This window comes from Gobio gobio, assembly GCF_949357685.1.
Source record: "Gobio gobio genome assembly, chromosome: 24".
NCBI lineage: Eukaryota > Metazoa > Chordata > Actinopteri > Cypriniformes > Gobionidae > Gobio > Gobio gobio.
Window position 1 is genome coordinate 30,447,542 of NC_137120.1, and position 14,049 is coordinate 30,461,590.

The 14,049-nt window shown below is 38.2% G+C and overlaps 1 protein-coding gene across 3 annotated transcripts in view; it reads left to right on the forward strand.

Annotated features, from left to right (window-relative positions):
- The first annotated feature begins 2,401 nt into the window (after positions 1-2,401).
- gna11a (guanine nucleotide binding protein (G protein), alpha 11a (Gq class)) overlaps positions 2,402-14,049 on the forward strand; it is a 36,923-nt gene continuing 25,275 nt past the window's right edge. For 2 of the 3 annotated variants that reach the window (XM_079806997.1, XM_079806996.1), the window contains exon 1: positions 2,408-3,382. In XM_079806997.1, the coding sequence (XP_079663123.1) occupies positions 3,247-3,382 (136 nt within the window). In that variant the 5' untranslated portion in view covers positions 2,408-3,246. Of the gene's footprint in view, positions 3,383-14,049 lie in introns of all 3 variants that reach the window. The other variant, XM_079806998.1, reaches the window with a different exon arrangement.

Here is a 14,049-nt window from a genome sequence, read left to right on the forward strand (position 1 = left end):
TGGGCATTTTTTAATATAACTTTGTATTCGTCTGAAAGAAGTATGGATTCGAAAACGGTAAAACTCAACTGTTTAACTCTAGGGGAGTTGGAAAATGAGCAAAAAAAGTGGAGTATTCCTTTAAATTCTAATACAAATAGTATTTCTATCTACAATATAAATTTGTATTACATCTGTTCATGTGACAATTCAATTTTATGCAATGATGTGTGTAGGTTTCTTCATTCTATTAAAAAAATATATATTTAAAATATTTTTGTTACTGTCACAGTTTACCTTAACATGTAAGATCAAATGCATTTAGCATTTAGCTAAAGTGGGAAATCCTATTAAATAAAAGATAATACATTGCTTAATGTGAGAAATTGTTTTGTTTTTACAGAAAATGCCACAAAGCTAGGCACAAAGGAAAAAATGGAAAACATGTCAGCCAATCAGAATAGAGATGTCTAAATAATTAATTTACGTTTAATTAATTACGTAAACAATGGTTTAAATAGGCTATGTTTTGTTTTTATTGTATGCATGTAGTAGAAAAGTCGATTATTAGCTCTGTTGTGTGGCAGGTCACCATTGGCCCTGTTTTCTGCGTTTTCAGTGATCCGATCACAAGTGGTCGCTATTTAGCATGCAAAAGCATTAGGCAATAAACTTTCCCTGAGAAATATGCGATGGAGTAAAATGTGTGACACCTAGTCTATTAAATTTTTCATTTTACTAGTAACAACTACAATATGTAAATTAAAAAAGCAATTATTTGATAAATACATTCGTTACCAACAACAGAATAGGCCTATACTGTGGATACTAGTCAAGTGCTGAAATAGTAGGCTACATGCAACGAGCAGTAGCAGCTTTTAAGTAGTTCCAATTTAAGTGTTTAAATAATGGAAATAAAGAATGGACACAATCTTAACAATGCCCCAATTATACAATTTCCAACTCTTTTCTTCCAAGCAGTTTCCACATGGTGTCGATAAAGAGCTATGAATCACCTGCAAATCTGGGCCCGTATTCATAAAGATTCTAAGAGTCCTCTCAGAAAACTCCTAATTTAGCTTAAAAACTTTTACGTAGGAGTCTTAGCTTAAGAGCTATTCGGGACCGATCTGAGAGCAACTCTGAGCAAGGAAAATGCAAAAACTTTTATCTTAGTGAAGAGGCGGGGCTGACCCCGTTGCTACGTATGAAAAGACTGTGATTGGTTGGTTGTCCAAAAAGGGGAAAAAAGGAGCGCTTTTAAGTATAGGGTCTATTCTAAGCCTTCACTTTGAAATTACAAGCGCAAATTGTCCTATATCACCGTTCTCTCTCACTCACACACACACATTATATATATGTACACTGAAAAAAATTATTATGGCCCGATTAAATTAAGCATAATTAATTTGTGCTCGTTTAAATAATTTAAATTTAGTTTTTTTTATTTTAATTTTAAAAAATGAATTGGTTTTATGGGAATTGCATGTGTTTTTGTTTAAATTGAGATCAAATAATTTGATTGTGACCACTTACGATAAAAAAATGTAGTAAATTTAAAAAAAAAAAATGTTTTAGTCTATATAAATCCTTTTATTATTTACCATGCTGTTAATTTCCTATAAGGTATTTGATTGGCTTAGAATTATAAACATTGTTCCACTCTTTCCAATTACACTGATTGCTGGCATGTCTATTTAATTTGTTTGAAAGTTGGGTTTAATGCAACAAACATGAGCCCTGCACAATCTAATCTATAGCGTCTTATTAAGTCACTGTCATCCATTGTCTGCAACACATTTCTTCTCCCCCTTCGTCTTTCTGCCATTTTCTCCACTGCTAAAGAAACTCTTAAGCCTCTTAAAAGTCCTCGTCCGTGCTCCTAACAAATTTGATCTTAAGACCTCTTTTAAGGGTTAAGATGCTTTCTGAATTACTTTTTTCTTTACTAGGATTTTTTAGTTAATTTTAAGAGTAAACGCCCACATTTCTAAGAATTTTCTTAGAATTTTGTCACTAGGAGCTACTCTTTGCATTAAGATTCTTTATGAATACGGGCCCTGGACGTTATCTCGAGTTATTACAGTTTGACGATAACAACATCAAGTCAAGTCACTTCAACTATAAACGCAACAGAAGCACCACGTGTATAGTCCCTGAGTGGGTTGAGTAATATGCATTTGTATATGCTTTCATTTAATATGTGAAGCTATTAGAGGTGTTTTATTAGAATATACAGAGGTTAGGACTTCAGCAGACATGTTTGACTAGGAATGGGCGTTGTCCATTCAGTCGAATAGCAGGGTTTGTGGGGAGACACGCCCCGCGAGCGCCACAGTCGTTCCTCCACCAACCTTGCCTCATCCCGGGCCCCGCCCCCTCGCGCGTTTCTACCTCTGATTGGCTCCGCGCCCTGTCACTCACGCTCCATTTTCCAGCTGTCGCAGCTCCAGGTTTGTGTGCGACTCACACCGGACTGGACGGTGCGATCATCTGGAAATTTTTTCACTCCGTCGATTTTTTTAGGAGCCCACACCTGTGTCATTTATTTCGTCCATTTCTCGTCTTTAAATATTCATTAACCCCTATCGGATGCAAAGAAATGAGCGGCGAAATCAGCGCGTGGAGTGTAAATAAAGATTCCGGCTAGCTAGCAGGTTAGCCCACCCAATTAAGCTAGTTAGTGCGCTTAGCTAATTAACTTATCGGGTTTTGTATGCTCAAAATCAAATGTTTGCACTGTAGTCAGTGTCGTATGTGCACACCGCGTCTTTAAAAGCGCATATGGCTGTCTTCTGCCACCTGTCGCCGTGTGTTAGCCAGAGATCCGGGTAGCTGATGGACAGTGTTGCGGTGATTCTGGGCACTGGGGCGGTTAGCTTAGCGAGACAGCAAAGGACAGCACGGATGTCGTGGCAGGCTAGTTTGTCCCTCCGGGACTCTAGTTGGTAGTCATCACAGATTATTAAAAACACGGCTTGGGTTGGTCTAACAGTGGGGAGATCTTCAGATTCACATCTGGCCTCCAATCTCATCCAGTCTTTGGCCTTGTTTGATAGACCCGTTTGTATGAGCAGGCTGAGGTTGTGGTGCTCTATTTTGCTTCATCGATTTGCGTGTACCATCAGAAGGCATCCTGGATTGCATGCTGCGTTTTTAAACAACATTCCCCCAAATCCACCCTGTTCCTCTTTCGACTCGGTTGCAAAGGGAAGCGGGCCGTAGAAGTGTGTCAGACCAGGGTTGGGATCTCCAAACGCTGTGGTGATGACTCTGGAGTCCATGATGGCCTGTTGCATGAGTGAAGAGGCGAAGGAGTCCAAAAGAATCAACGCCGAGATCGACAAGCAGCTCCGGAGAGACAAACGAGATGCCAGGCGAGAGCTCAAACTCCTCTTACTGGGTAAGTGCATCGCTGACAGCTGCTGATGCCGAAGAGATGCATGAGGGTTGACATTATCACATATTGCATCTAATGCTTGAGGCTGACATGCGTGTCGAGTCAAAATAGAAGGTAAACGTGTTACTTTCACTGCTTATATGTCGTTCATGTACAGATGCTGTCACTTTATGTAATTCATGCACGTGTCGCATTGTGCTTTTAGGATTGTTTCACGAAATGTCCTTGTCTAAAATCGTAGAGAATGCTGATGAAATATTCATCCTATTTAGACCCAGTTCTAATAGTATCCAGCGTTCCCACGGTCATGGAAATATCAGGGAATTTCATGGTGTAATTTTTTTTTTTTTTTTGCTTGATTACACGGTGAAACATATTTTAAAATAATATAGTGTATGTTTTTCCATTTGCTTTATTAAATGGGGGGCAAAATATTTTAAAATATATTTTAAATAATTAGGGTATTTTTTTTTTTTGCTAGGCTACATGGGGATTTTATATATATATATATATACATATATATATATATATATATATATATATATATATATATATATATATATATATATATATATAATATATTTGTTTTTACATTTTTGATGGGCGACATGGGGAAAGTTATTTTAAAATATAATTAAATTACTTTTGTCATTCATATATTTTCTTTATATAGTCCTTGTGTTTTTGGGATTTTTCCACAACTAAAATCCTAAAAAGAACCCAGTGCTAATGGGTTCCAGTGTTTCCACAGTTAATAAATATGAAGGAACTTAATGGAATATTCTATATTTAATTGTTTAAATTTTTTGCTTAGTTTCATGGCAAAATATTTTAAAATATACTGTATATAGTGACCCCCCTCCCCATTTTTGCTTGGTTACATTAGGGAAAATATTGTAAAAATATATTGGGAATGTATTTTTTTTTCTCCCCAAAATGTTTACAAAAAGGAATTTAACATTTTTAAACATTATTTTAAAGTACCATAAGGGTCAAACATAAATGCTCAAAGGATCAGAAAAGTACAATTGTTCACTTTAAATTGTTACAGAATTATAATAGAAATGTAATGTGTGCAAGTACGCCAACAAATTGCAGTGTTAATTTATTAAAAATGAACATTAGTGTTTTGCACGGGTGTCAGTTTACATTCATCTCGTGATATGACCATTAAGTTGCTCTTTGCTTTCGTTTTGGTGTCAGAGCCATTAGGTCATTTTGTGGCTGTAAGCAAAGCTAAATTGTCAGCAATTTAAGCCTAAGAGATCGTATCTGAATATTTCAGGACTTGTGGAGCGTTTCATAACACGCGCGTCCTTGCATTATTCTCAGAACGGAGAGATGCAGTAACTATGAAAATAATTAGATCAGAGGCTTAATTTGAAACTCGGGTTGCAAAATCTATTTAGGACAGTGTTTGCATCCCAGTTTATTGCTGTTAAAGTCAAAGAGAGTCCTGATTGCGTCTCTTTAACTGATCATTGACGCTCGGATGAGCCGCAACCAGAATACGCAGCGCCAATGTGGAGAATGAAACCTATTCTGACCAGACTGTGGTTTTGCAGGCCGATCCTGTTCCCAAAAATGGCAAAAACTGTTAATCTGGCAGCCACGCGGCAGGTTGCTGTTAAAAAACGGAGGGTCCGGTCAGAAAGGGATCCTCAAATTGCGTAGACGAACAGACACGGTCACGGGGCCTTGCTGTGTAGTGTGGGCTGACCCATAAAAGTGCTTCATAGAATGCATGTCCTTAAAAGCTTGGGCCCTGCCGCGTGCAACACAACCAGCCTTTGTGCCGAGACTCTCAGAGGAAAGACAGCAATAAGATACGCCTCGGTGGAGGAAGAGGGCCTTGCGTGACCAACGAACACTGTTAACCTTCTGCTTCTGTCTCGGTAGACTCTTGACTGCTCCGTCTGAAAGCTGACAGGAAGTTGTCGGTGTTTAGGGGGGTTGGAAAAACCATGTTCTCAAAAGATCAACAGATTTCAGTTTTACTTATATACTCCGTGTTTATTCTAGTAAGTCGAGTCCTTTTCTTTTATAATATAATTTGTTTTCCTTGTGGTGTTCCTCAGAAGTTCTCAAACACTTTGACCCCCCCAGGTCTTTCCAAGAAACTCGGTTTTGGATTGTCTGGTTAAACTGGATTCTTAAAGTGTGGTTAAATAGGAATGATATGAAGCCTTTGTCCTCGCTTGGACTATTTGATTAACTTGTTAGCGTGACAACCTTCCCTAACGTCGTCGTTTCCTTCCAAAGGAAAATGTTGGAAGCGTTTGCTGCACGTGATGCTCAACATTCATATGAGGTCGGATGTTTGTTCAAACACTAGTTGGAATACATAAGATAAACGCCTTCTGTTTGAACCAGTTTCAGATTACAACGCTTGCCATTTCGTCCTAGATATCAATTTGTAAGATTACTTTTGTAATTAGTTTTTATAAATGTTCCCTCAAAGTTGTCAGTGTTTTCTCCTCCATGCTCATTTCTTGGAATATGTCAAATATTTAGGCGATTTAGTTTTTCTTTTAGTAGTTTTGACAATTAAATCAGGCATGAAAATTGACCTTATCTATTTTGTAAATGCGTTGTATTGATCTTATTGTGATTGATTGATTTATTCATCCATATGTTTTTTTTGTTGTTTGATGTAATTTTTAATCAAAATGTCAACTCTGTCGTCTTGTGAAATTACAGACTTTTTCTGGTGATGTATGCAAGATTTATCCAATCATTTTGTCCGTTCAAACTCCTCACCTTTCTTACAATCTTTCTGCCTTCATCCAATCAACAGCTGTTATTGACATTGGATGAGCTGATATTGAAATTATGGCTGATCATTTGTTTTGGACGATATTCTAAAGGCCCATTCACACCAACAACGATAACTATAAAGACAACTATATTAGTGTCCACACTAGTGGACGATATCGTCCTGTTTATTATACGTGCGTGCTTGTCTGCCGCTTTAAATGCTCGACCTTGTTACAGAAGGATGCATTCTGATTGGCCTGTTGATGATTTTATTAATCAAAATTACTCTGAAAGTGATTCCAACGTTGTAGCTGTGGTGTGAACTCTACTATTCTTGAGAACACATTTTAGAACTATATCTTTTATGGTTATCGTTCTTGTTGTATCATGTGAATGGACCTTAATTCTTTATTTTAAATTCTACTAGTGAATTTTGGCATCACAGTGTTATAATATGCAGTATTAAACGTGAATATTATGGCAGTTAATCAAAATGTAAAAAAGCCTGAAAGGTGCATATAAAATATCCAAATCTACTGATAATAAAAAGATTCCGTAATATTGTGCGTTTATTGTAAATGATATGGTACCAATCTATATCATTCACGCACAGACCCAACTAAACGATTATAATTTTTAAATAATTTTTTTGCACTTTTAAAAAAAAATAAAGGTATACTATTCATGGTTTGCGAAAATGATATAGATGATGGAAAAGGTCATTTAAGTGTACAAATAGTTAAAAAAATATATATAAATAAAGATTTCGTAATATTGTGCGTTAACTGATATGGTACCGATATATCGTTCATGCACAGGCCCAACTAAACGATTTTACCTTTTTTTAATAAAATAAAGTAAAGGTACACTATTTATGGTTTGCAAAAATGATACAAATAAATAAGGTATAGATAGGGATGAAAAGATTGTAATTTTAGCTTATTATTTTGTTTTGAAGATATTACATTTTATTTAAGCTACAAGTTAAATTTTTTTATGTTCAGTATGAAAAATGGATATTCATTATCAGATTGGCTAAAGATTAATCTTAATTGAGTGTTAGATGATGTAAAAGTGTAAAAATAGCTGATTATCCACCGATAAATGCATAAAAACCTGTAACATTTCCTGATAAGTGACTGATAAGATACCAATGATCGTGCATCCCTGGATAAAAATGCTCCAAAATGTAAGCACAGAGCCAATAATCCATTTTAACACTCGTCGTCAGCTATTTTCATTCATCGATTTGTATGATTTCGACAGGTTAGTTGCAGCCCGGCGCGTATGAGCTGCGTTTTGTTCTCTGCTGCAGGAACTGAAGATACAGGCTGATTGAGGTAGAGAGAAGCCTGTGTGTGTGTTGGCGTTCTCTGCTGGAGGGACTTGAGCCGAGGGCAACCACTCTTCATTTTCAGCCCACACTTCTGCTGCACACATGAACGCACGCTGTTGCTGTGTCACATGATCCGGATGCAGAGATCCAGAGAGAAAGAAAGCAAGGAAAAGGATCTCATCCGTCACTCACTTGAATACCTTATTCACGAAAAATGTGCTACTAAGCAACTTGTTTCTGGCGCGGGCACATCTGAATGACAACCCGGACTTCCAGGTTTCTTGTTACGCCACACGGTCGGCTCTAGCCAATATTTACCTAGCCGAGTCGAAAGCGCGCCGGAGTATAGAGTCTATAACACCTGAGTGTTGCGGAGGAGCTCGATGACTCATAAAGATTGTACAGAATGTTTGTTTTTGGACACACCTAGCAGAAAGGTGACATTGTTCTCATGCAACCAACAAATGGCCTGTTTTCGTTTCACTTTATGGCAAATGTGTCTCCTATATGTCGTTTAGTGTTTCTATGCAAACCGCCAGGAATCCGAATTTTAAGTATTACTCAACCCACTCGATGATTTGCTCTTGGAAAAAACTGATTTGTTTCAAACTGTGCTTCTCACTCGAGCGAAGCAATCTGACCACTGTGGTGGTGGTTTATGAAACGCCGGGTTAGCATTTGCAACCACATAACGATAAGGATTCAGCTTTTGCATGCGAGTTTAAAACCATGCAAATACCCCGCTAATACACACCTCATGATTTCCATGTTCAAACCAATGAGTTAGAGTTGCAGAGACTGTAGAAAGTGTTTGCGTTTGTTCAACAACGCTCCGGTATCGGGTTCAATCTTGTGAAATAGGAGGGACCTGCAAAGTAGAATTAGCAGGTTTTCTTTAAAAATCGTCACGTGCCTTTTATTTTTTTTGCATGGTTTTTATTTTATATTTTTAATATATAATTTAATATTTTCTAATTTTTACTTTTTTTTATTTATTTTTTACCATTTAATTTTATAATCTTTATTTATATATATATATATTTATATTTAATTCTTTTTTTTTTTGTGAAATGGGAGTGACCGGCAAAGTAGAATTCGCTAGTTTTCTTTTTAAAACCCCACATTGCTTTTTTTTTTTTGTTTTTTTTTTTGGTTGTACTTTAAAACATTTTTTTTCTTTTAAATGTTTTTTATTCATTTTATTTTGTATTGTTTTTATTTAAATTAATTTATTTATTGAAAGTTCGGGTCTATGGCATCTCCATATGAACGTAGTGAATTTCAGTATTAAATATGCTACAAAATCTTTGCAGAATCTGGTTTCACTGCTAGATTCAAATGTTACATGTGTTGATAGGGAAGCTTTGTCTTACCCTCGCTTCCAGTTCTCCAGTATGTGTGTTTGGCAAGCACCCACACACACTTGTATCTCGACATGGGTGTATTAGCTGATGTGAGCTGATTTTACTATCCGCCATTTTACTAGCAGGGGAAACCGGTTATGTAGAGCTGGAACTTTTGATTGAACTGATATCAATTTTGTAGTATAATCAGATTGCTGTGTAAGTTCTAGAATATAGGTTGAAATGAATAATGATTTTAATTGTCTGATTTCCTACAAAATGCAGTTAAATTGCTGCCATACAGCTGCTGCCTCAGACCATTTGCTGAATATGTTGACTGTTATTCTAATACGTTTTGCCAATAAAATGCCAATAAATTTGACGATACAAAAATCTAAATGTACTCTAATACATGTTCCTGGTCTTATTGTGCACTACTCATAGGTGTACGTTAGCCTTACGTCGCCATACTCAATTCTAGTCAGAATATGAGTCTGATACTGCTCCATTGGGCTGTGATTATGGGGCGTGTTTCAACCGAACCAGGAAAGAAAATGCCTCTGCACTCAATTGGATACACCTACAACCGATCAGAGCAACGGAGCGACGCATAGTTGTCAACAGAACTCAACTGCACGCACGCTGGAAGAAGTAGAAGAAAAAGATGAGTGTAAACAATCTTTGACTCTGCAGATTTGAAGTGTTTCCCCCTATTGCAGCGACTTTCGTTTTGCATGACCTTCAGACAGGGTGACTATCCTCGATTAAGTTTCCCCAAAATATGACCACACCTCAGATTTGGTCCTTTTTGAAGGCTTGAAAATCGAGTGCTGTCACTGCCTTCCACCATTTCTTCTCGATCAAAAAACGTTGGAACACTGCGCCAGACTGATGCTGACTGGGCAAGATTGACTGCACGTTTTTAAAATCGTGACAATCAAACACGGTTTAAATGATAATTGAATTTTAAACGGTAATACTAACCGTCAGTACATTTTATCGTGAAACCGGTAATCGTCCCATCCCTATGTTTCACAATGCAAAACGTGCCTTGCTATTCTTGCAAAGGCATTTTATTGGCTTTATGTATTATCTTAGCAAGCTGCAACATAGCATGGCTGAAAGGTAGAAATGATCTTTTACAAATTTGCTAGTTCCTGCTTGCCATTTTGGTTGGTTTCCGTTTAAGGATTGACACATTTGATGGTGAAAGAAGAACATGGCTTGCTAAATGTATGGCTCCTCTTTGAATCATTGCTGTGTGCTAAATGCTCTAAAAATGTTGCCATGGCAACCTGCTTTGCTGCGCTGTGAACTCAGACTTGAATATAGGATGGATCCAGTCTCACTGGTGTTGAACGCTGTGTCCTTTCTCAATAAATAGACCATTGGGCCTCGTCACCTTGAGTTTTGACCTGTTGTGTAGTTTTTAGGAGATTTTGCTTTCATGAAATCAAAACTGGCACCATTTGCGTTACATATTCTTGATCATCTTATGCATCTAATTCATCAGCCTTTGATATATAAAAGTGCATTGTGTGGTATAAAGGTGCGTTCACACCGGACGCGATTCGCGCGAGTGATTTACATGTTAAGTCAATGCAGAGACGCGAAATGGCATTCTGCGGCGCGATTCGCGCGAATGAGGCGGCGAGATTCGCGCGATTGAGGCGGCGAGAAGGTCGCGCGAAACGCTCAAGTTGAAAAATCTGAACTTTGGCGGATATTTCGCGCCGCGTTAACCAATCAGGAGCTTGCTCTAGTAGTGACAACTAGAGGAGAAAATCTGTATATTAATATCTGGTTCAGACAATATGATTATCACTGTGATAACATTAAATGACATGAAACACAACCCAGTCTCTTTTTGTTAAATGCAAGTTTATGTATGATCAATAATACAAAAGTATAAGTAATGTATAACAAGCTATACATGAAATAAAACAAACAATGCAGTCAAACATTCAAAGTCAGTGCTAGTAGGCTAACATTACAACTGCAACATACAGTTATAGCCTAAAAATATAAAGTAATGAAACTTATCTTTGCCCTCAGCCTAAACGATTTGCCAGGGAACAAATTATAGATCCATGAGACCAAAGATCGGCCGTTACAAGACGAATTATAGCTCGAGACACACCACAGAGACATCAGAGCCAGCGGTAGACGGCAGAAGGACTGGCCGAGGAAAGGTTGCCCTCGCCGGCTTTCACGTGCGCTGAGCGCGCTGTCCGCTGGAGCTCACAGCTCCGACAACGGCAGATAAAATGTTCAAATAGGCACTGTTTATGTAAATACACCACAGATTTGAGCTTTAAACAACTACATTATCGACTGAAAAAGTCTTAAAACTACGTTTTGTCACACATTAACAGTAGATATGAACAAAAAAAAGACATGTAAACACAGCCCATGTCAGCCATTTCTCAACGAGACGAGCTGCTGGCGGAAGCCCCGCCCATGACGCGAATTCGCATCTGTTGTGCAGTGAATGTCACGCGCGATTAAACTCAAAATGTACACGCGTCCACCTTCGCGCGATTAGCGCGAATTATTCGAATTATTCCGGTGTGAACGCCACATAAGAATATCCTGTAAATTTCGGAGCTGAAAACGTCCTTGTTGGTCAAAGAAAAGCTTTTATTGACACCAGGCCCCGCAAGCGATCGATCTCAGAATGTGCCAAGCTGTGACGTCAGAGTGTGGTGAAACACAGCCTCAACAGAAGAAGTACGCCTGATTCTGTAGCCCCGCCCACCGACTCGTGCAAGAAATGTAACATAAATAACATAGGCTTTCATGGAGCTAAACCGGAGCTCTTAACTTCCAAGCAATAAACATGCTGCATAAGCTTCATTCGGATTCCAATATTATGAATGCATTGATGAACTTTATTTTTAATAAAGATCCAGCTCACGTGGGGAAGACATTGCGCGTTTGTTCCTTCATTTCACCACGGATTCGTTTGTAAACAAGAGACTGGATTTGCAGACAGGATGAGATTACATGAATGAATGAAGCAACACACTTTTTTTTAATATGTGACAGTATTGCATTGTTACATATCGTTTGATATCTATTGATTGTGTACGTGTCTAACTGAACATGACTTTGCACACTGTCACAGCCTGGAGAATCCTTTATTTGATGTGTTGTTGGTTCATTGTCCTGCGATTCGTGATCAGACTTGGACATGTGGGCCAGGGCTCGCAAAGCCCGACGTCCCGGGGCTATGTGTTTTCCAGACGGGCTACCAAAACGTATCACCGGCCTGCCCAACGGGCTATCTTGAATAGTGAAATAACATTCCTTTCTTGATGTGCGTTGTTCGCTCTCTTGACTTGATATTTGAAGGAAAAATACAATCGCAGAAGTTTTGATCATGCTGATTTGTCTGACTCTGATGTGAGGCGCGTGCGTGTATGTGTGTGTTAGTGATGCATGGTTCGCGGTTATATCCACCGATCGGGCAGGACAAGTAATAAAAAAATAAGATTCCAATTAAAGACATTTTGTAAGCCCTGGACTCACAGGGGAGCCGAAGCTCATTGTAATATGCAAAGCTTATCCAATCATAGCAGTGGGCGTTTACTTCCAAGTCTTCAGTGCGGCACGCCCATAAAAACCGAGCGCTCCATGAGAGGCTCAAAACCAGGGCAGAAAATAGCCTATTACTTATTCATTATGATGTTTTTGAATGTAAAAACCATGCAAACTTCATAAGTTGACCTTGTTGGCAACAGTATAAAAAAATAAAGAGCCAGTTCATGACCCCTTTAAATATTGCAAATGTGGATTATGACATTTCATTGGTTTCAAAAATGTTGATATCATAACCTTATTTAAAGCAAAAATAACTATTGTGATGTATATTGTTATTGTGAAATAAAATTACTCATATCGTGACGTAAAATTTTGGTCATTGCCCACCCCTACTATCAATTCCCAAAGGATAAAATGTTGCCCATGTTTCGTTTAAATGCATCACATTACGGAAATAGGCTAAAATTTGGCTGCAAACATAAATTTACGTGACAAAATAACCTGTCTATTATTTCTTTACTTTGTAGATTTAAACTATTTGTTTTGTGCATGTATTAGTTTCACTACCAGGTCTGCAGTTTCTTTTTATGGTCTTTGTATTGTCATTCAACCAAACTTTAGTGTGCGTTTGTTTCCCATAAAATGACCTAATATGGAGGAAAACCTTGATATTAAGGTGCTCCAGTAATGTTCAAACAGTTGTGGTGCTATTTCTATGGAGCAACTGTTGTAAAGCTTCAGGGAGGTGCAGCTATTTGGCAAGCTGAGGGAGCCAGGAGTGCAGCGGTTATGCAACCGGGCTTTTTATTGGGTTTTCCCTGTCAGCAAACCACCGGCAGTACAGAGAGACAGATGGAGACGAAGACAGGGCACAGATAGTCAGCAGGGAGGATGGAGCATGGCAGTCCAGCTGTTGGAGTTAAAACTACCAATGACTTGGCTCAGGGAAAGATGGGACAGAAAATTGATGCGAAATCGAACCTGCCTCACCCATTACCGGTTCAGAGTATCTTGAGCATGTGGAGCGAACCATTCGGTCTTGCTTCTAGAGAAGATTTCTAAATCCTGCTTGAGACTAATGTAATTTACTATAGCTTGTTGTGTTTGCGACTCATGAAGACCTTTGGTTGAATAGAAAAAAATTCACCAAAAAATGTCTGACTCCTCTGAAATGCACGTTTAAAGTTGCAAAATGACATCACATGCAAGTTCTCCACGTAAAATCCCTTGTTTCCTTACCTGATAAGTGGGTTCTTGTGTAGCCATTCAAGATTGATGGGCCTCCACTCATGGTTTTGAATGGAGTCTTGTTTATTTATATAAATGGCAGTTGTCAAGGATGTCAATCGTATGTACGCCAAGATGAAACTTGTGGAACTGGTTATCATACCAATCGAAGCGTGACTTTCCCAACTGTTGACATTGTATTGTCAAGAACGTGATACATTTCGAAAACTGGGCAGTTACTTGACGTGTTTTTCCCCCTGCCGGTCCAAGACCTCCCAAGTTTCCAGGGAAGTCGTATTGTTGAACTTTGGGGATGGCTTAAACATTTTTACTGGCTTGAGTCATCAGGACCAAAGAAATTCACGGGGGATTTTTATAGGATTTCTGTTTTAAAATGCTGCTGTATTTGTTTATATAATGTTCATATTGTTAACAGCAAGACTAGACCCCAAACTTGAATGAAT